Source organism: Dermacentor andersoni, chromosome 3, assembly GCF_023375885.2.
Source record: "Dermacentor andersoni chromosome 3, qqDerAnde1_hic_scaffold, whole genome shotgun sequence".
Classification (NCBI taxonomy): domain Eukaryota; kingdom Metazoa; phylum Arthropoda; class Arachnida; order Ixodida; family Ixodidae; genus Dermacentor; species Dermacentor andersoni.
The window spans coordinates 196,496,095-196,517,334 of record NC_092816.1 but is presented as its reverse complement, the minus strand read 5'-3'; the positions used below and the strand labels follow the sequence as shown (position 1 = coordinate 196,517,334).

The following is a 21,240-nucleotide window of genomic DNA, read 5'->3' as shown; positions in this document are numbered from 1 at the left end:
TCATTAACGTTGAAAAAAAAATATATCCGTTTCATTTGCCCAAATTGCAGCCGCAGTTTCTCTCCAACACACCCTCGACAATCTTTGAACATTCAGCCATTATTTTTATGTTATGGCATTGAAGCCTTAAAACGTTTATATGCAATTAATAGCTCCACCACTGTCTTTTCTGATTGTAACAATGTCACATTTACTGACGCAAATTGTACCCGTAGCTCCCACACCTTGATCATAACACTTGATCATAATCATTCAAGTACACTTTTTTCCATGCACAATAGAGCTTAGGAATTCTCTAGCAGGTAACATTCGTTCACTATCACTAATAGATTTTGTATCTACAAGTGGTAAGCACTTCGCTAACATGTAAAATAGTTTCAACTCCTCTTTGAGTATACGCGTGTTATTAAAGAGTAAGGTATAGTAGTGTAATATGTTCCCACTCTTGCTATAGCCCTATATTGGGCTGCAGTCTACGTAAATAAAGATAAATAAACGCACGCACACGCACATACATACATACATACATACATACATACATACATACATACATACATACATACATACATACATACATACATACATACATACATACATACATACATAGCGTTCCTAACTAGAACGGTAGAAGAAAAGACAGTCGCAATGGGACCGGTGTCGTCCGCCATTTTATTCAAACTTCCTCATCCTCACTTCTGCACTAGCCCACTTCTTCGTCTTCTTTCCGGCACACAGCGCAGACCGCTTCACTCTTCCAGACTTCTTCTGATTACACTTCCTGGTGCAATACTTGAATACGTTTTCAATAGAGGCGCACTCCGTTTGACCAGAGGCTTCGGTGTACCAGACGTTCTTCAATATTCCATGCTGGGATGCAGTCTTCATCACTTGAAATCGTCGGCAAAATTTAGCATTTCAAGGTACAACTCCTCTCCTAACAAGTCTCCTTTGCAGCTCCTCTGTAAAACGCAAACTACAGTGACCAGTGACGTATTCTCAGACGATTGCTTTCGGCGATACTATCGCCTTCGCGTGACGCAGTGCTCTACGAGCCAATCAGCTCATCTCGTTTTGCTCCACCAGCCAATAAGAGCACATTCAAAGTGATATCGCAGACAGTGGTCGTCCGAGAATACGTCGCCAGGGTGTACTCCTATAAAGGGCAACGGATAGAGCTGGTGGTCCTTTTTATTAACTCACAGCTCAATTCCAGTGATTGAAGCCACAAATAGCAGTATTTGTGCGTAAAGCCATTTATTAGTAAATTATGGGAATACTATATTGCTAGTATGTTGAAATACATGTTATCACGAGTCAGAACATTTGCACATACTTCAAAAAAATAACCAAGAACAAACCGCAAAGAAATGCTGATGACTTCATCAGGCGCGCATTCTCTTTGTCGCACCGCCCGACGCATCATCAATGAGGCCGCGTGTACACTGCGTGTTACAAGGCCCACCGTGTTTCAGCGCTGCACCTGCTGCCTGATGATGGCTGCGCATTTCTTTGCACCTTCGCCGAGAATGAAGCTTACGTGTGAGCCATCCACCACTCTGACATCGACTTCTCCATCACAGCACTAAACGAAGCCGAGAGAGAAAGAAAACAAAATGTAAGTTGCAATTATAGCTCGCCTAGCTGGACGTTACAGTAATGCAGCACTCGTGGTTAGCGCAGAGCAGGAATTTAGGTGTTGGTCGCTTATGTGCTTAGCGTTTTTAAGGTCAAACAGTTTGCATAAATATCGTTTGTAGAATTGCTGTATGCAGTGAAGCAAACGGTAACTTTATCCTTCCGATAATTCACCATTTCCGTTGTGTTGTAGCGTATCGGCTACTATTTAGAATCTACCAGCGTTTAGATGCACGGGGCTACAAACGAAACACATGAGAACCTACAAAATAGGCTTCTTATCGCGCAATAATTGCGTTGTGAGCACATTCTTTCAATACGCAAGAAAAAGAAAGACTCTAGTGATGTCATTTTAAGCATACAACCTTTTCTTTTTGACAATGTCACTCATAGGTAAAACAATGTTCTAAAAATGGCAACCGTTACCCTCGTTGAAGATGAAATGGCACGGAAAGCTGACGACAGTGAAAGCTCTCAAACGAAAAGCAAAGTGCTTTCGCTGCCATTCCATATTCACATAGTGGAATGGTTGTTATTGGTTCATTCAGCGTCGTGGAAACGTTCATCGTCGGTGGCAGTATCGCGCCGGCGCCATTTACATTCTCGTTGCTGTTGCCTCCGGCACTCCTCATACGCATGTTGTTCTTCGGGTGTACAAACTATACGTGTCCGCCCCTACGATAACGCAGCTGTTTTAGAGACAATACCTCTTCTGCTTATATACTGCGATAACGTTGACGCCACGCTGTTTTTCGCAGCGAGCATTCTAATCTGTTCCGTATTCTGACATCTACGCCGTCGCACTGCACCCGTACGTGGTCACACACACAAAAAAAAAACAATGAAATCCATTAAGTATGGGTTTGTTAGAAATAGTTAAGTCTATTTCTGTTGCTGAACAACAAAAACTAGGGAAGGCTAGTCATATACAGCTTTCGTTATAATAATTTTATAATCACAAGTTCAACAATGATGGATGACACTGACGCGCAGGTGCTTTAACGTTTGCGGGTATTGTACTCTTCCTTTCTCGTTGTCTCCTGCTTCAATTTTCATTCCGTTAATTTGATGGTTCAAACCGTAGACGGGAGTAGTATGCGAACCATAATGTTATGTCATATGCTGCACTATTGTGCAACCGATTCATACCAGGGATCGCCCTCAACATTTACTCTCGAATCTTCGGGGCACACATTCCGACATATTACGCGTTCAATGATACATCTTCGAGCTTCATGCTTTTATTTTTACCGGGCGGAGATTTCTTTGACAAATGAATAGCACGTGGAGCCACGTGCCAAAATTACGCTTGGACGGAGTCGTACTTATGTTGCAAGAACACATACTACGAGGCATTTACCGCGGAGACAACAAATAAGCATGAAATTCATGCACACTACCACAAGTGTGTGCGAATGCAAAAACATTACATGCCCCATTACGCGAAAATTCGGCGTTTTCGTCATCGGCGTGATTGGACGAAGGTACCAAAAATGGCCGACGGCGGAAAGAGCGCAAAATAATCGCATTGCCGTCGCATTTCTCAGGTAGGTTCCTGCAAGCAGAGTAAATTAATGACTTCGAAAACGAGATTTAGTACATCTCGTTTTGGAAGATAATTGAACCAGGGCTTCCTAGATACGAGATGAGCAGGATGAGCAGGATACGAGATGACCAAGCCGGCCCCAAGGTTGTGGCTGACTAAAGATGTGCCTATTGCGTGCGTGATAGCACACGTCACGTCTCGGCAATCTGGCTGACTATAGGTTTTACTCAAATTAATATAGTGCTTTCGCATTCACACACGTAAGCAGTGTCAAGTGTATGTGCGAAATTTTTCTTGGAAAAACCGACCTTTATGTGCCACTTTCTATAGTATGACACTTACAGAAGTAAAAAAAAAACGAGCACTGATAACGCTAGGAAGCGCTATGGTGATCAACTGACTCGTTCTTCGTTGTTTAGGGACATGAAGAGGAGCGAAACATTCGGCATTGACTTCGGAACAATTGGCACAGATACAGTTCGGTCATTGCGATCATTTAACGAACAACGCAGTAATGCTATGCGGAATCAGAAAATGTTCGGGAACGCGCTTTGCCTAGATTTCTTATTTCTTTTCAATTACATTCATTAGTTTATTATTCTTCTGGTTCTGTTAACAATTTGTATCTTATTGTCCTTAGGCTGAACATTGTGCGTTTTTGTTTATCTTAGCTTGTTCTAGCGTCAAATGTGTTTTTGTATTGGATACATAACATAGGCTTTGCCTATGCATCCAAACTATTTGCATATATTGACACGGCATATTTTAGGCGCGAATACACCTGAACGCTACTGAATAGTTGAGTGCTTCAGATTTTACACGCGACTATAGCATTCAGTAGCCTGCTTCATGCGTTTGCGGAGTTGGAGCGCTATAGTACGCAAAATGCCTACTCCCTCGAAGACAGAGTTAAAAACGCTAGAGAAGTTTTCCCTCACACTAAATAGCTACAAGAAGGAGTGACTCAGTAAATATGGCGCGATTTCAGCCAGTTACAAGAATCTGCCCAAGCAGCTTCATTGACTTATTCACTTTGCCCCATCGCTTGCTGCTTTTGTTTCAATGCACAGATATATGCGCACTTACCTCTGATAAACCGTAGTCGGCTGGAAGCCGCCGTGCCATGTCTCGTGTCTGTGATGCCTTGACAAGCACTACGTTCCCAATGAACTTAGCTTTTGGCTCGTAAATACTTCCGGCCTTCAGACAGGCATAGAAGGTAGACATGCCGATTGCAAGGTCTTCTCGGCTCGGCTGCGGGTCTCCCAAAGCTTTCAGTAAGATGTTTATGGCCGCGTCTAGTTTGGCGTCAAAGTTCTTGCAGTGGCTTAGCTTGTCACGTACCTGTACGTAGATAGTTCCGAATTAAAAGAACTATTGAGATCATACAATTATTTTTTCGGTTCTGAAAAGCAAGCGGAATTGACTTGGATACTGAAACCCATTCCTGATCGCTAAATGAAGTAATTGGAATTAATGTTCCAAAGCAACGCTTGCAATGGGAGGCACCGTTCTACGGGACTGTAGACTAACGCCACCTGTGGGTCATGAATTCGCGACTAAATCCAAGGACACAAGCGTCTTCTCATTTCGGCCCTATCATAATGCCGTGAATCGAGCAGGCGGAATTGCCCCCGTTGCAAGAAAACATGGTTACTGCCTCACAATGGTTGCTAATTCCTTATTGCTGCTACTACAAGGTAAACACAGAAAATTGCTTGGGTACCGCTTAAGCTCAAATGGTACAAGAATTCATAGCGTCTTTAATCAATACACATTTATTTTGATGGTTTTTGTTAGCGTTGCATCAATGCAATAAGGTTGTGTGGCCTATAAGTGGTATACGGGCACGAAAAGAGGTCTTTGACTGCGTAGTTAGTTGCTTATGCCGTAGGGAAGACACAGAGTGAAAAGACCAGTCCATAAAAACAACAGAGCAACGAGCGCTACTGTAAACTAGTTTATTGAGCGCCGGAAATCTGGAATATACAGGCACGACCTCGGCACAACAAGCATATTTATCATAACAAGGCAAAAGAAAAGAACGTAATTCCCCATTGGATTTGGCACTGTATTTACTGTTTATGCTTTCTAACCAAAATATGAAAACTGTGAAGCTATATTTTATTGTGCTGTTTTATAGTGGTTGGCAAGAGATATGACCACGCACTGTGGCACGCTCTTGCGAAACCACGGATACCCTCCAACATATTAGAGTGAAGAACATTGTCAATGTAATCTCTTGAGCTTCCTATGAAAAAGTAGTTGTACAAATGCCATCTATCTTAAAGCTACTGGGCTCACCCCCCAAAAAATGTGGACAAGTAACATGTGATCAGCGTCATTTGCCTACTTCAAGCGTTTTGAGCCTGCGTGTGCCTGCGTGCTTGCCTGCCTATCTATCTATCTATCTATCTATCTATCTATCTATCTATCTATCTATCTATCTATCTATCTATCTATCTATCTATCTATCTATCTATCTATCTATCTATCTATCTATCTATCTGTCTGTCTGTCTGTCTGTCTGTCTGTCTGTCTGTCTGTCTGTCTGTCTGTCTGTCTGTCTGTCTGTCTGTCTGTCTATCTATCTGTCTGTCTGTCTGTCTGCATGTCTGTCTGTCTGTCTGTCTGTCTGTCTGTCTGTCTGTCTGTCTGTCTGTCTGTCTGTCTGTCTGTCTGTCTGTCTGTCTGTCTGTCTTACACCTAGGTGTGGCCCAAGCTGTCTACTAGCTTGCGCCACTAGGTAAGTTCCCGTGGTTTTGGTGCCGTCGCGGTTGTTCATGTTCATTTCAATTTTGAGATCTGACTCCCATCATACCGTTGTCATAACCCGTTCTACGCGGACCCAATGGTGCAAGTCGTATAGCTTGGACCACTAGGTATGTGCTCAGGCTCGTTTTGCCGTCGTGGTTGTTCATTGTCGTTATTCTAACTTTGTCCACCGCTTTCCCTCAAACCGTGGTCCTCACGGCATTGCCGTCATACGTCTTCGGGTATTTGTTTTTGTACCTTCGTTGTGAAGAAGTTGTGGTGAATTCATCGCCGTCACTGCAGCATCGCCGTCGAGTTCTTCTCATGTCATCGTCATTACCCCAGCGTTGTCACACAGTTTTTGGGATACACTGGTCGTCATCCCATTGTCCTCATACTGATATCATGCCATCGTCATCATCACGTCTTTGTAATACAATTGTCATCATGCATTTCTAGTTATTCCGTGGTCTTGATGGTGTCGTGGGCGTTCCAACGTCGTCATTTTTACTTCGCCATAACACTCATACTGTACCGTCGTCGCCACGCCACCGTCGTCACACAGTGGCCGCCGTACCTATTGAAGTCATGCCGTGTTTATCTTACTGCCTTCGTCGTTCTATCGATGTCATTCCTCCTCGTCAATCTAGCATAATCATGCTGTCGTCATACAGCGACTATGCCGCCATTGTCATGCCAACGTCATTGAATTGTAATCAGAAAGTCAATTTCATGCATGAGCTGTGATACCGTCGTCATGTCGTCATGCAGTCGTCAGGCATTTATTGTCCTTTCATTTTCGTAATGCAACCTTGGTCGTTCGATCACAGTCGCTTCTCCTTCGTCATCTCGCTCGCGCCTCACTGTCATCATCACGCCATTGCCGTCACACAGTATTCGTGGTAAAGTGGTCCTCACACCATCATCGACATGAATTCGTCGTCTTCCGATTGCCCTTATACCATTCTCATGCCATCGTCGTCATAGCGTCGTCGTCATGCTTTCCCTTCATGCCGTCGTCGTCCCAGCGTTACAATTGTAACTTCGTTATCTCGCTCCCCTCATGCCATCGTCACCACCCTAGTGTCGTCATACAGTCATGGTCATACCATTCCCTACATGCCGTCGTTGTCACGGCTTCGTTTTAGCATTAGCATGATTTCGGAAACAACGTACAATTGTCTTGATGCCTTCGCTCTCATACTGCCTTTGTCGTTCCATCGACGTCACTCCTTCGCCACCTTTCTAGCGAAGTCAAGCTGTCGCCATTCAATCGGAATAATACCGCCATTGTAATGCCATCGTCGTAATGCCACCGTGGCCGGGCCATAGCCGTACTTCCAGCCTTGTCATCTGATTGCCAACATACACTCGTCACAATCCCATTGTCGTCATACCGCCGTTGTGCCGTTGTTGTGCTATTCAAATTGATCATCTCGATGTCCTCATGCCGCCACAATCATACCGTCTGTGTTGTTGCGTCGATGCCATTTATTCTGTCATTCCACCGATGCCACTGTGGCGTCGTCGCACAGTCGTCGTCCCGTCGTGATACTCCAGGCCGAATTTGGCAAACAAATATCATACAAGACAGGGCTGATACCGCAGACAGTGTGCCTTATATGGAGAAATACACGGAAGTCTCATCATTTCCACTACAGATTCTAAAAAAACCTGGCTTCACGAATACCGTGCCTCGCTAGATTGCTTGACTACTAATCACATTAGCCTAGACCGTCATCGTAACGTGGATTCTGCCGTAACTCTTGATGTGAATGAGTTGGTCTAATTTTAAAACATAAGGCATCGAATGCCGCCAAAGTTTGGCGGAACAAGCGACGTGTGCTCAGACTCTTCTCCTGGCTCCTCCAATTTTCACATTGCTGCTGAAGTTAGAAAGCCTGAAGTGCAGTAACACTCCAGCACTTGACAAAGTCTTTGTACGCCCTATGCTACAACAGCGGCTTCTTAGATGGGTTGTTTGGTGTTGCACACTCATAAACATTGATATGAAGTATTACTAAATTGTTCGCGGAAGCACTTCTTCCGGATCACATTATTATAGTGGAAATAGTGCTAGAAACGAGTACGGGGGCAAAAGCAACACGAGCGTTTCATTGGGTTCCTTAAAGGACTTTACCACTGCGGTTTTTAAAATCTGATGTGTGCCTATACGTCTTGCAGTGTATGGTCGTCGTGTTACTCTGTTGCGGTGTTATGTACGCCTGCTTACCTAGCCTTGTATTGAGGCATCTCCTGTTCGGTCACCATTAGCGATGACCACAGGACCGGGATTCATGGTAGAACAGGCCTAATATCTCAATCCTCATTTTTCTCGCATCTTCGACTACAATATACAATGCTAACTAGCCCAGTGTCCCAGCGTATTGTAGTTCTTCAACTGTGACCTCGTTTAAATCGAAGTGTTTTTCAGGCACATATAGAATATGGATAAGAATTTGTTAAGCAGTATTGAACAAAGTACATGCATGCCTTGCTTATCGCATTGTGAAATCTTTTCAGAAATACCTGCAGCATTACGTTACGCACTGGGTTGCTTTGCTATGATACCCCTGGTTATGCTGTTACCTTTTGACATCTTTATGCGGTCAGAAAACACGAACGTCGAAGCAATGGGAGCTCAAATTCGCTAATCTGAGAAGCGGAACTACGGTGGAAGAGGGCCTTTAGAACGGCCAGCTATGAGGAACGGTTCTTCGGGGAAACTTGTTCTAAACTGAATGTACTTGTTCAATCACAAATTCTTCAGTTTGTAAACATAGCAACATACGCCTGACCTTTCAACAAAGCTTTTTAGTTCTCTTCATAAAAGGATCTGCAGTGAGTGTCTATAGGCAATGGAACAGCAGCGTCAGAATCACATTTACGCAGGCGTATTTCAAAGCAAATTCAGAGAATTAGTTGCAGCATTAACCAAAACACCCGTCTCAAACAGGCACGCATCTTCTAGTTGCTACAGGTGCCTTACTCAGCTTCATCTGCTTTCTCATTTCTTGTATACATTATCTTGCATCTTGAGTTCTTTCTTTCTAGCAAGTCTCGCGTTGTGTTGGTGTAACATCTAAGAAGAGCGCAGCGAATCCCTACCAAGCACATTTGCGCCTGTATGTAGCCGGTCGAGCAATCATGGCACGAATAAGCCGCGGTCATTTTCCTTGTGGAGCAACCCAACAGGTTGCGAACGATGCCTAACAAGCACCACTGGGGATCTGGAGCTTACTTAAGAGAGCAGGCGTAGTCATGCACTGTTCCAGCTTTTCCTCCTCTTTACTAAGTAGTTTGCCTTTCCCCCGAATACAGGTTCAATTTCAATTTTCTAGCTAGATATAAGATATCGTCGGGCACTTTAGCCACTGCTGATTTCACTTGACAGTAGAACTTTTTTCTCCCATTTGACGGTTCCAGGTTCATTTCAACAACAGAAAGGCCGGAGAGCGGGTGATTCCTTGTCTCAATTATTCTGTAACACCACGGTTGAAGAATACAAGCACTAGTGTTCCCATATTTAACCATTACTTGAAAAAGAACTAGATGAAAGAAAACACAAATACAAACCTCTGAAAAGTCGCCGTCCACGTATTGCATGAGGTAAGCACACAGGACATTTGTCTCTTGCTCGTCAGTTTCTTGATCCAGGAGGTCGCGTCGGTAACCCGCAACCACGCTCACGTACTGTGGTGCACCGTCGAGGAAGGTCAGGCTTCCTATGGTGGCTCCGGAAGCCTGCAGCTGCAGAGCTACTTCAAAGGCCAGCGCCGTACCGTAAGAATATCCCACCATGTGATACGGACCACTGGGCTGTGCTGTTAGTATTGCCTAGGTGATCGATAAAGCGTAGCGAAAGTTTCCAAGATTAGCCAGTGCATCATCACTCATACAAAAGCAAAGACAGCAAAATATACACTGCGTGGGTGTTGATCTGCTGCTCCTGGTTTTTGGGCCTGTTATACTTGAGATATAAGCGCTGTAAGCTATTTGCTCAATACGACTTCACATAGCAGCTGTGCGCAGTGGTTTGCGGAAGGACTTCGTTTCTCACAAGCAGCTTTTGGCTGCCTAGTTGCAGTGTGTGACCGATAATATAACAGGTATAGTGTTTGCGAGCACTCTCACGCGTATCATAAATTTGGCCTCGCAGCCAGTTAGGGTGCTTGTAGAAAAGACAGCGACTATATTTTTCTACAAGGTTTAGCACTTCCCTTGCGCTACTACAAACTTCAATTAGGAACGAAAAACTTCATCTTCTAAGAATTCAATGATTTGACTTTCGCGTAATTCCAAGCGTTAGTTCAATGAAAAAATTATTAAGCCACCCTTATTTTTCACTCCTTTATTCATATATTACCCTCGCTCAGAAATAAATGCTCCCAAGCAACACTGCTAGGCTATATAATAGGGTGTAGATTACTTGTAATTTTCAGATGTGTTACATTGATGCTACAGTAGAAACACTGCTACACACCGTGCCATGAAAGAAAGTACTTGTGAATAATGGGCCAAAGAGAAACATATTGCGCAACATGCTATGACTTTTAAATCTGAGTAACCATTTCAACAAATTATTCTCTTGAGTAAAAGGGATTTTATGTGACGTCAGGTAGAGCCACCGGTAGTTCGAATTTAAATGTTAATTTATATGCAGCAAACAGCAACAAAAGAAGTGCTGTGGGTGACGACGGAAAAAAAGATTTTCATTTAGGACAGCTTGCGGGGGCATGGCCACCATAGGCGAGAGCAACACGCATTAATTTTCAAAATTGTACCACACAATACCATAAGCTATACACTGCCATGCAAAAATGCAACATTTCCTCTAGCAGTTCTAGAGATCAGAGATGTGCACCAAAGAAAAAGACGGCACATTCAAATGGGCATGATATCGTGACAAACATCCACAAAGTAGCACGTTATAATACAAGACCAGACAAAATTGAATGCATAGAAAATTGTAGCACAGGCAGACAGGAATTTTGTGCAGTGGCCACTTATTCATAAGTATACTCCTCTGTTCTCCTAATAAGACATAAATCAGTGTTTTTCTCATTGTACTTGGTGTTCACCGCTGTGAGCAACAAGACCTGTACCCTTTATTTGCCACAATTTATGCCGCATTCATAGGTTTGATTGCTCCGGTGTCTGTGTGTTATGCGTGTATGTAGTTGCATTATTTGCTAGCTTTGCCAAAATTATAATTATATTATAAGTATTCCTTACTAGGAAATGGTACTGCTGACATATTTTAAAATGGTAAACGGAATGCACTAGAATTAATTTATTCTTTTGATGAATGCTTGCTGTGGGCGCACGGGAAGGAACTTTGAACATTAGGTAAATTATTGCTTTTTGTAAACGCGTAAGTCCATTGTGAATTTCACTTGGAGTAGTGCGTTATAGAAGTCCCTAGTTAATTCGGGGTAGGAAAAGGACATTGTATCATAGTATGTTCACTTACGTAAGAAAATAATGAGAGGGACCATGAAGGATGCCTTGAATACCGGATGAATTACGAACAATATGCTGAGCATAGTGTTCCCACGTTATGTGATGTGCAAAGAAAACTCCCCTTATGTTTGTGTGCGGCACCCCATATATTGCACCGTCATTTAGTTTGATAGGAGTAAGCTGCACATATTGCTGACACATATGAGTAACAGCGCAAACAGACGACCACAAGAAGGGAGACACGTTCACACCTACCTCTCTACACCTACCCCTCTACTGTAGGTGAAGTTTTATCTATATTTAGGAAACATGGACGTGGGTTGCGTTTCACCCATGAACTCCTTGGCCTTCAATTATACAATATTTAGACCTAAAAATCACGTTCTGCGACGGACACATTTGCTGGGCCTGCTACCCACACACTAAAAAGGAGATTCGGCACACTCCAAGACAATTAGGAGAGGACTAGCGCTGTTGTGTATAGAATCGGCTCTCCAAAAATGGTGTCCACATCAGACTAAGCAAAGTTTTATAACCATATAGGCCGTCTTTTGGCTGCAGGGTTCTCCGTTTCTGTCTTGACTGCCGTTTCAAAAAACCTCCTTCAAACACTCGAACGTGGATCGGGAAGAACAACAGCTGAGGATCAATGGAAGGCACCTAAGCCTCTGGTGGTCTCTTACATCCATAAACTTTCCCACAATCTTAACGAGGTCAATTAGGAGGTCAGTTTGTTTCTCTGCCCCTAATAAACTAGGAAAGTTGTGTCCACGAATCTGTATCGCCAGAAAACGTGGATGTCAGAAAAACCACCAATCACCGTTAGTTAAATGTCCCGCTGGAGGGGTGTATTGTAATCCCATGCCATGTGGGATGTTTTACGTCGGCGAAACTGGTGGCTGTGTTAATAATCGTTCAGGGAAACAGACTCAAAAACTGAAAAGAGAAAACAGATGACACAAAGGCACATTTGGTTGCACACGTTAGCAAGTGTGCGGATTCTGTGGCCCGCTTGAAAGACATTACGATTCTTGGTAAGAGCAGTGACAAGACCACGCGCATCAGTTTAGAAGCTTACCACTTGAGCAAATTTGGTAGCAAGTGCTTTATTTTAGCACCCCTTCTCTTGCTCTCTTTGATGCTGAATTTGGTGTTTTGGATGGGGCTATTGGGGCTTCAGATTGCAAATAAAAATAAAAAAAATGTTTGCGTTCTCCTTCACTTGGTCGGCTGTATTGCACTTGAATTGTTGACACGCTACCACCCTTGACATATTTTTCCCCATTCATTTCCCTTGCTTCACTCTGGCATAGGTAGGGTGTAATATCCGTGCCAAGAAAACCAGTTGTTAGTCAGCACTTTTTTGTACGTGTCTCCCTTCTTGTCATGTGTTTGAGCTGGTACCCATATACTTCAAGATGAATCATCTCACCCAAAAAGAAGTATTGATGAACATATTGCGAATTCACGTAGTAGTTGCGACGTAGTATATTGTGACGTACATATTGTCATATTGTCAAACATATTGTCACATAGTACTGACGCTGAAAAAACACAGCAGTAAAAGTGCCAATAGCTTAACTAACTCGTTATTGGGTGAACCTTTGCCCACAAAAGCAAGTTACAACACCTTCAGCCATCGTAGAGAATCTGCTTTGTTGGTCAACCGGGTCGGCTTTTAAACATGAGTCATCGAAGTTTCCAGATTAATCGCTAGTACCTGCGTGTCTTCCAGAAAGTACCGCACCATTCTTGTCGTGTATACAATCAGATTATACATGTTTGGTGACGACAGACAACGCATAGAACCATCGATAACATTTCAATAAGTTCCAATCATGTAGGCGCGTCTAGCGCTCAGCGACAACATTAAGTTGTTAGTGGGTGAAGTGCAGTCTCTGAGAAAATGATAAATATGTAGATGTGTCAATATTTGTTGCGTGGACGGAACAGAATTGCGTTGGCTCTATAATGGTTCATTTTTAGCTAATTCTGAATAACCCCGTCGGTAATTGTATACAGTTAATTAAAACGTTATCGTACTAAGACTGTGCTTGAAATGCCAGCACTATACACGCTTCTGTCATCAGCATATATATTGTATTTAGATGCCGTAACTAAGTTGGTTATTTAATTTATATGGAATGTCAAAAGAATGGAATCAAGATAGTTCCATGAGCAACGGGCGGCGTTACTGGTTTTTTTCGTGAATACTAACTAGGAGTCAAGACAAATTGCAAGCTATTTTCTAAATACACAATAAATTAAAATGTTTGCACTCCCCTAATACCTAAATACTTGAGTTTTGCCTAAAATGGCCATGGTTAGCAGGGGAAAATGCCTGTTGTGATAACCGTGCATGGTCCCTTGCACTTTGCCTTGACGGCCTAAAGCGCAGCACAAGCCTGACTTTCATCTTCATCACCCCTACATATCATCATCCACTGTACGACTTCCTCGTCTGTATATGTCATTGTCAGCTTCACAGCTTGATCTTCGTAGGGGCAGTGCGAGCGTGGCTGTAAGAAAGCCGTTCCTTACAAGTGGTGAAAGGTGCTTTTCGTTCCTGAAGACCACGCGCTCGTTCTCGCTGCAGCTCCAATCGCGTCGCCGCATCACAATAAGGGCAGGTCTCTCAGCTGTGCGCCACATAGCAGGCCACAATTTTATGTCTCTCTCAGAAGACACTTGTTTTTATTCGTGATAGGTACTTGAAAATTAGGATTAGCAACTATTGTACCCTGCTTTTTACTGAGACCGTTGGCAATAAACTTAGTGCGGTAACGTTCCTGAATTTTGTCCTATTCTTAGTGAGTGTCTTACCTTCAAGTAACTCGATGCCATTTCTGTGATTGACCGCAAAAGTACGTCGGTTGTCCTCTGCAGTCCAACAGCGCGTACAGGAAGGTAGCCTGCCAGCTCTGTCAAGGCACGCACGTGACCCTCGATCGGATGCAGAAAGAACACTGGGCTCGATCCTTCAAGGCCATTCATTTCAACCATGATGTTTTCATGCACTGCTTTCTCGAACAGCATGAGCCGTGGAAAGTTTGACGAGTCGGCGATGTCTGCAATATCACAAAAACAAAAATACAGTACTGCCATGAATACGTGTGTATCATTTTCTCTACAGGCAATCGCGATAAACTATATCCTGATTTTTTACAATCAGCAGCAGCTCATACTATTTCACTACAAAAGGCAGGCCACTTCCAATATCTGTAATCACCACGAAGTGGATGATTGATCTAAGTCCACAAAGTTCACTGCTGACTGAAAATACAAGGAGAAGCATACATTTGTGCAAACTAAAATACTAAAAGCATTCCCTAATTCTAGTGCTTCTGCTGACTTGGTGTCTTCAATACAGGCTTGTTAATCTTAAATCACCTACCCGTAGTTTTCTGCAGCAGTCGACCACGTTTCTTCTATTCAGTTAATACTGCCGGCGACCTGTTATTGCTCGTTACATTCATCTGATTTTGGCACGAACCACATATATCCATGCTCGCTTTCTAAGATGCTCTTACAGACACCTTACGGATACGTTTCCTGTGTTTTGAAGTTTCATTAACATCGCAAGAACACCAAAGGGGACAGAAGAGTAATACTGTTCTGTCGTATGTCCCATCTGGTGCCCTTGTGCTGTTAATCAAATTGAAAACAGTGTTTTGCGGACAAGCCCAATCTTGTACCTTCCCCGTACTTCAACTCGTCAGGGAATCCACAAATTACTTGCACCTTTCTGCTCCTTGTTCCATACTGCTTCAATGCACCACTAGTGGCTATGTACGGAGATTATATATATATATATATATATATATATATATATATATATATATATATATATCAGGACTCCTACATCATGATATGCATACCATAAGGGTTTCTACCACGTTTACTTGCCCAGCCATTACTCTTTCTGAAGTGCTAACCTGAAGACTTCGTCCTATGGGTGCACTGCTTCTGCTGAAATTGGCTGCCCTAAGAGACACGTTCTTGCATAACAATGCTATTAGATGTTGCGTTAACCCCTCCCGTGTGTTGTCATCAGTTATTTCTCTGTCGTCCTGAGACTGCTTAATCCCACTGCAGTACAAAAGCATTACCAAGAAGGTTCTAGTCACCCGCTGTTTCGCTCAATCAGGGGAATGGTTTTGTCTTGTACAAACTATCTGATTCACCCACCACCACTTCTATTACTTTAACCGTAAGACAACTTTATCCAAGAACTTTATGCTGTCCTTAAAAAATCACTCAATGTTGAGCATATTTTCCGTTCGACCACAAGTGTCGCGTCGCGTGTGTTTCGTTCCTACCTTCGAGTTCGTAGCTATTTGAATCGGCAATGCCAGACAGCGCATTTTGATTTTCGCAATAAGCTGATTTAACCGACAAACATTGCACCACAATACATGGATTTGCGAAGTTGTCTAATTACGAAATTGTGAATAATTTTTAATATTCATTTTACGGTACATGCTTCAACTGCGCAATGAAGCTAAATAATATTGCAGTCAAAAGTGCATAAAGACGTCGTGATATTACGCTGAATTTTGAGACATTTCTTACTAAAATGTGGCACGAAATGCCGCGCGGTGTATGCTAAATTTCCGGGTGTCCCTATTGCGCAAAACGGAAATGACAAAAATACAAATTCAGTGCATTTTTTGCACATTAACGATACGAAGATACAATAACTGGTGCCTGCCTAAGCATTATTTCTAATTTCATTTGATTCGGCTGTCATCACGTTTAGTATAAACCATTTGCCCTGCAATCCGTAAAGAGATAATATGTTAAATCCCCTTAACAAGTAAATCAACATTGCAATTTATTTCGCAAGTGATATGTCATACGATATGTCATATGATGCGCCATATGTGTATTAGGTGCTAAGAAGAAAACTGTCCAATGTCAAGAAGATATATGAGAGTATGCATGACACTGACGGACCTTGCGACTTTGATAAATCATGGCCAGGATTTGAGCGAATTAAGGAGAGCTGTGTTTCTAGAAATAGATACCTTGTTCTTGTAAACATCTAGGAATTTTCATGAAGAGATGTGTTTGAAGGAAGGTTCTCGTGGAACTTTTCGAGCCATTTGACCCCAATGGCTGTGAGAGTCACAGGAGCCAACACTGCTTTGCTGGCCCTGGCTGCTATGACTGCGTAACCACTTCTAATGAACGCTTTGAAAAGTATATGTTTCTTCAAAGAACAGACCTTCACCGGGCCATTTAAAGTATAGATCGTAGCGTTACGCGCCCATTCAGTGCTTCAATTAAAAATCCTGGGCAGTTTTCATAGAGATACTGTCCAAGAATTCAAAATTGCTGAGAGAGTGTTTCACCTGGTACGATTGCAGTCTGAACATTTTCAGGGATGCCTTAAATGCACCTTAATCTTTTCATTCCTTCGCGCATATTCCTCCCGATGCAAAACGTGCCTGAAACTTCATCGTGTTCCGCAAGGTATATCGCATGCGGATAGTTTTGGAGCCTCGGCAAACACCGCAAAAAAATCTTATATTTGCAAACGTTTGAAAATCTGCTACGCCAGCCGTGCAGCACCTACATATCATATGTTGGCAAATCCGCTGATCAGTCGACTCCCTCCAACTCGGGCCAACGCCTCGGCTCCCTCCAACTGCATGCCTATAATGAGAGTCGCGAACGCACCAGCGTTCCCTCTCCTGTTCTCTGATACGTTTTTGCCGTCGTGGTGCCGTTGGCCAGCGCCTTTTGTAAACAGCTACCGCGATACATGGCCTGCGAGAACCGCAATATCGAGGGCATGACTGCCGCTGCGCCAGTGGTGGTCAGGGTATAGCAGGTCACGAGCGCTACCCCGCCGCCGTCCTCACAAGGCGCTTCAGGGCGACTTCTATGGGAGAGCAATCGAAGTTTATGGCGCTGGTTTGACCGGCCGGTGAGTCTGAGTGAGCTCGAGTGAGTTGTAGTTATATGGGCCTGAGTTGAGAGTGTGGAGATGACTACAAATAAGCGGAAATATGAGTCTGAATAAATGGAACTGAGTCCGAAAGCTGTGAATCTGAGTCGCATTGCGTCGAGATGAATCCGACTAGTCCGAGTGCGAGTGAGTCGAGTGGCTCCGAGTAGAGTCAAATTGTGTAAGGCTGTGTGTGCAATATAAGCATTATACGTCCATAGCTACAGAGCTTGTTGATATTGAGCTCTCTCATTACACCTACGTCCGAATTTTGCAGTGGCTAAATATTTATTGGCCGACATACTCACTCAAAGACACATTCACAAGGGCTCACATTTCCGCAGGCGTGAATATCAGCGAAAGCGAAGTTAGCTATGAGTGGATCTGACTAGAAAAAGGAGTGAGTGCCAGTAGGTAAGGGGATGGGAGCACGAACGTCAATCACTCTCAAGTGTTTGACGTAATAGTTCTGCGCAAACCCGCAAGGTGGAGTGAAGTGATGAATTAAGGGAAAATCAGACATCCACCCGTATATGTCCGTATGTCCACCCGTATATGCGAACGGGTGGATGTCTGATTTTCCCTTTATTCGTCAATCACTCTCAGTGAGTATGAGTGAATGCGACTGTGAGTACTAGTGACAAAGGGAGCGCACTTGAGTGTGGGAGCTTGTGAATCTGCTGAGCTTGAGATGACGTAAGTATGTACTTGCTTGAAAGGAAACCCGTGTTAGTGAGTTGACATCGATGAGAACCAAAGCACATTTATACAGGTAGGCCTGATTATGATCCCTGCGTGCTGCCCATGGCCTAAAGTTGCGAATGATAACTCTCTTTCTGACTCGCTTTTGAATCTGTGTGAGTGATAGTGAGTTCGAGCCTGGTTGGCTTAAGCTTTGCTAAGTGAACTCAAGTTTGCCCTTTTGAGTGGAATTTTAGATAGACTGAGTACAATTGAGTCCCAAGGAAAAAAAACATGTTTTGGTATGTTTTTTCTCCAAAACCCACTTTCTATCAAAAGTGTCCGTGCGGATTCATACGAATACTCTTCCATCCTAGAAAACAAAGAGGCTAGGAGATCCCTGACTGAAGATGAAATATTCGAGATGTCGAAGCAAAAGTACAATGAATATTGGAACTAAGTTCGGCGGAAACCAGTACGGTGGAGCGAGATTTATGAAAAAAAAATCATGATCCACCTAAAAGTGACACAAAACAAGTAATTCTATAGTAAGGCCAATATTCCAACTGCGAAGCCTTTCTTGAGGGGATCCAATATGAGTTTCAGTTCCAGGTTTCTGCTTATGCGTCCGCCTCCTGCGTTACATTCAATGTTCCCCTCATACCTTTTTCCTTGGTTGATGTGTTGGTGTTTCTTGAGCCGGCATTACTGCCACTGCCGGCATCACCCATTCCACGCAGGTCGTTGATGGTTACTTGACGGATCTCTTGCATAGACAGGACAAGATCAAAGTCTCTCTCGAGTGTCTGCTTCACCTCGACAGCCATGAGGGAGTCCATGCCGTGCTCGCCGAGAGTAACGTCAGGGCTCAGACTTGATGGATCCTTGATGCCTGGAACAACATCGGCATGCGCCACATGCACTTGGAGCTTGGGTTTATTACTAGTTCGAAGCTGGACTTGTAGTAAACACAAATACTAGCCAGTGTTGCCAAATAAGAAGTCGTGCCTCTTAATTTAGCGAATTTTTGCTCTGCCTAGCAGCAAAATTTGTTCTCTAGCCGGTGAAGAGTTTTAGCGGTTTTCATGTACTGTTTGCTTCTTCCCTGGCGGTACAAAAGCTGAATTTTCTTACAAAAATCAGTTGTTTGCGTGTTACAAAGATGTAACTTATCGATGGCCCTTTGGAAGGAAAATATAATTGAGCGCGTTTTCAACCAGCGGAGTGAGAATAAACAATTCGCAGTTCCGCCGGAAAGGCGAAGCACCGATTGCGATAGCAAATTAGTAGATAGCTTTACGAAGTACAGATAGCAGTTTTATCGGCCGTATAAGCTTGTAAACATTTGCTTGCTAACAAAATTAACAATAATAGAATGTGCAAACTTGAGTCAACGAGGACGTAGAAGGAAACAGACACACGAAGACAGCGCTCTCTTTGTGTATCTGCTTCTTTCTAAATCTTTTTTCAGTCGCGCTTACACATTCTATCACAGATACAAACCAACTAGCCCATCAACGTGTTTTAACTAAATTAACCAGCACGGAGTCACACGCGCACAGGTAAACATGTACACCCACCACTCGATGGCAGCGGAAACTGTCTGTGAGAACGCTGGAGTTAGGCACTTCGGCAACAGCTGCGAGCTATTGACCTCTGTGCATCTGTCACTTCAACGCGTACGAAACGGCGAAAGCAAAGCGCATACAATACTACCAGTACTACGCGCACTCTGGAAACATTGCAGATCGCTTTGAACATTAGGCCGGCGCGGGCGCGCAGTTTGGCCACGTCGCAGATCGCTTTCTAGTCACACAAGCGCCGGCAACGCATCCCTCCGACATCCACTATTCGCGTACCCAACGCTGTAGTAGATGCCGTGGTTGCCTACACTCGGTACGGAGTGGCAGGCGAGGAGGAGATCGAGCAACCGCAGCAGCCACCGGAGAAGTAAGCCCCTTCTCGCTCGCTTCCCCCCTACTGCCTCGCGCGTCACAGGAGAGGGCACGCATGCGGTCTGCGTTCCTCGCTCGCGAACGAGAGATTGAACCACGTTCACCAGCTCACTCTCACACGCTTTCGCTCATACGGAACCTCACGGCGAAGGCAATGGCAGAAACGCGGCTGGAGTGTCCACATAATTGCTATCGCAATAAATCTGAGTTGAACAACTGAATGTCCACTGAGATGACAAAAACCGTCCTTACTGTGCAGACTGGTCGCTGAAGAAATTATAAATACTGCTTCAGTTGCCCGAAGGCTGAGCACGTTGCCCGCAAGATCGGCGCGATTAAGGCCGATGGGGTCAAAAATGGCACCCACCCGACGCTCAGCCAAACCAGCAAACAAATACATAATAAGGCCGCATGACCATACCAAAATGAAACGAAACATTTTGATGTAATTTTAATCACCACCCGGTAGTACCACCTGCACTCGTTATTATTGAGAATTACTAACTTAAGTTTCATTATTGACCAAAAGAAACAGACTTTTCTGTTTAGTGTTGTTTGGGTTGTGGACTGCGCTTTACGTAGACGCAACCAAAGATATCTTGAACGTGATTCTGATTCTTTTGTGCAATCAGCGCAGTGTTATTGTATTTTGAGTACTCGTATCGCGGCTTTTACAGCTTTCCACGGTTTCGACTAGCGGGCTTTTTTATGTCTGGTTGGCAACAATGGCACAAAGATGAATAGTTATCGGGTAAAGGGTTACTTTGCGATGACTGATAAACCCAATGAATGCCGAGGACACACGTACTGGCACAACAACAACAAAGAAACTGTCAGCCAGAAGTTGGTGCGCTCCTGTTACTAGGAAATGATAAGATATCTGCAGCATCTGTAAATTACAATATACCCGCAGCTTTCTGCTGCGCCTACTGCGACAGCAGCCCGTTATCAACACAAACCGCATCATTTGTAAGAAAAACTTCATCACAATGCACACCATCATGTTCTCAATCTCTACAGTAGTGACTGTCGTTATCTTCGAAATGCGCAGAACCCTCTACTTCCAACGTCTTTGTAAGGCGCAAACAGCCATGTAATTCACCAGGCGCCAAAGCAGCGGAATTTCAAAGCGGTTGCACGTCGCGTTGCCAAGGGAGCATAACCACCTGGGCATGAGACCGAAGCCCGATGGGCAAAGCGCTTAAGGTGGCGTAAAAAGTGTTTCTTCTTCTCCCTGAGCTGAAGATCCTGGC

At 43.8% G+C, this 21,240-nt stretch overlaps 1 protein-coding gene across 1 annotated transcript in view; it reads right to left on the bottom strand.

The window, feature by feature from the left end:
* Positions 1-1,229: 1,229 nt before the first annotated feature.
* The window catches only part of LOC126524387 (fatty acid synthase-like), a 270,389-nt gene continuing 250,378 nt past the window's right edge, over positions 1,230-21,240 (bottom strand). Inside the window, exons 24-28 of the mRNA XM_055067059.2 lie at positions 18,697-18,924; positions 14,222-14,466; positions 9,512-9,772; positions 4,268-4,525; positions 1,230-1,582 (exon numbers count right to left, since the gene is read on the bottom strand). Coding sequence (XP_054923034.2) covers positions 1,469-1,582; positions 4,268-4,525; positions 9,512-9,772; positions 14,222-14,466; positions 18,697-18,924 — 1,106 coding nt within the window. The 3' untranslated portion in view covers positions 1,230-1,468. The remainder of the gene's footprint in view (positions 1,583-4,267; positions 4,526-9,511; positions 9,773-14,221; positions 14,467-18,696; positions 18,925-21,240) is intronic.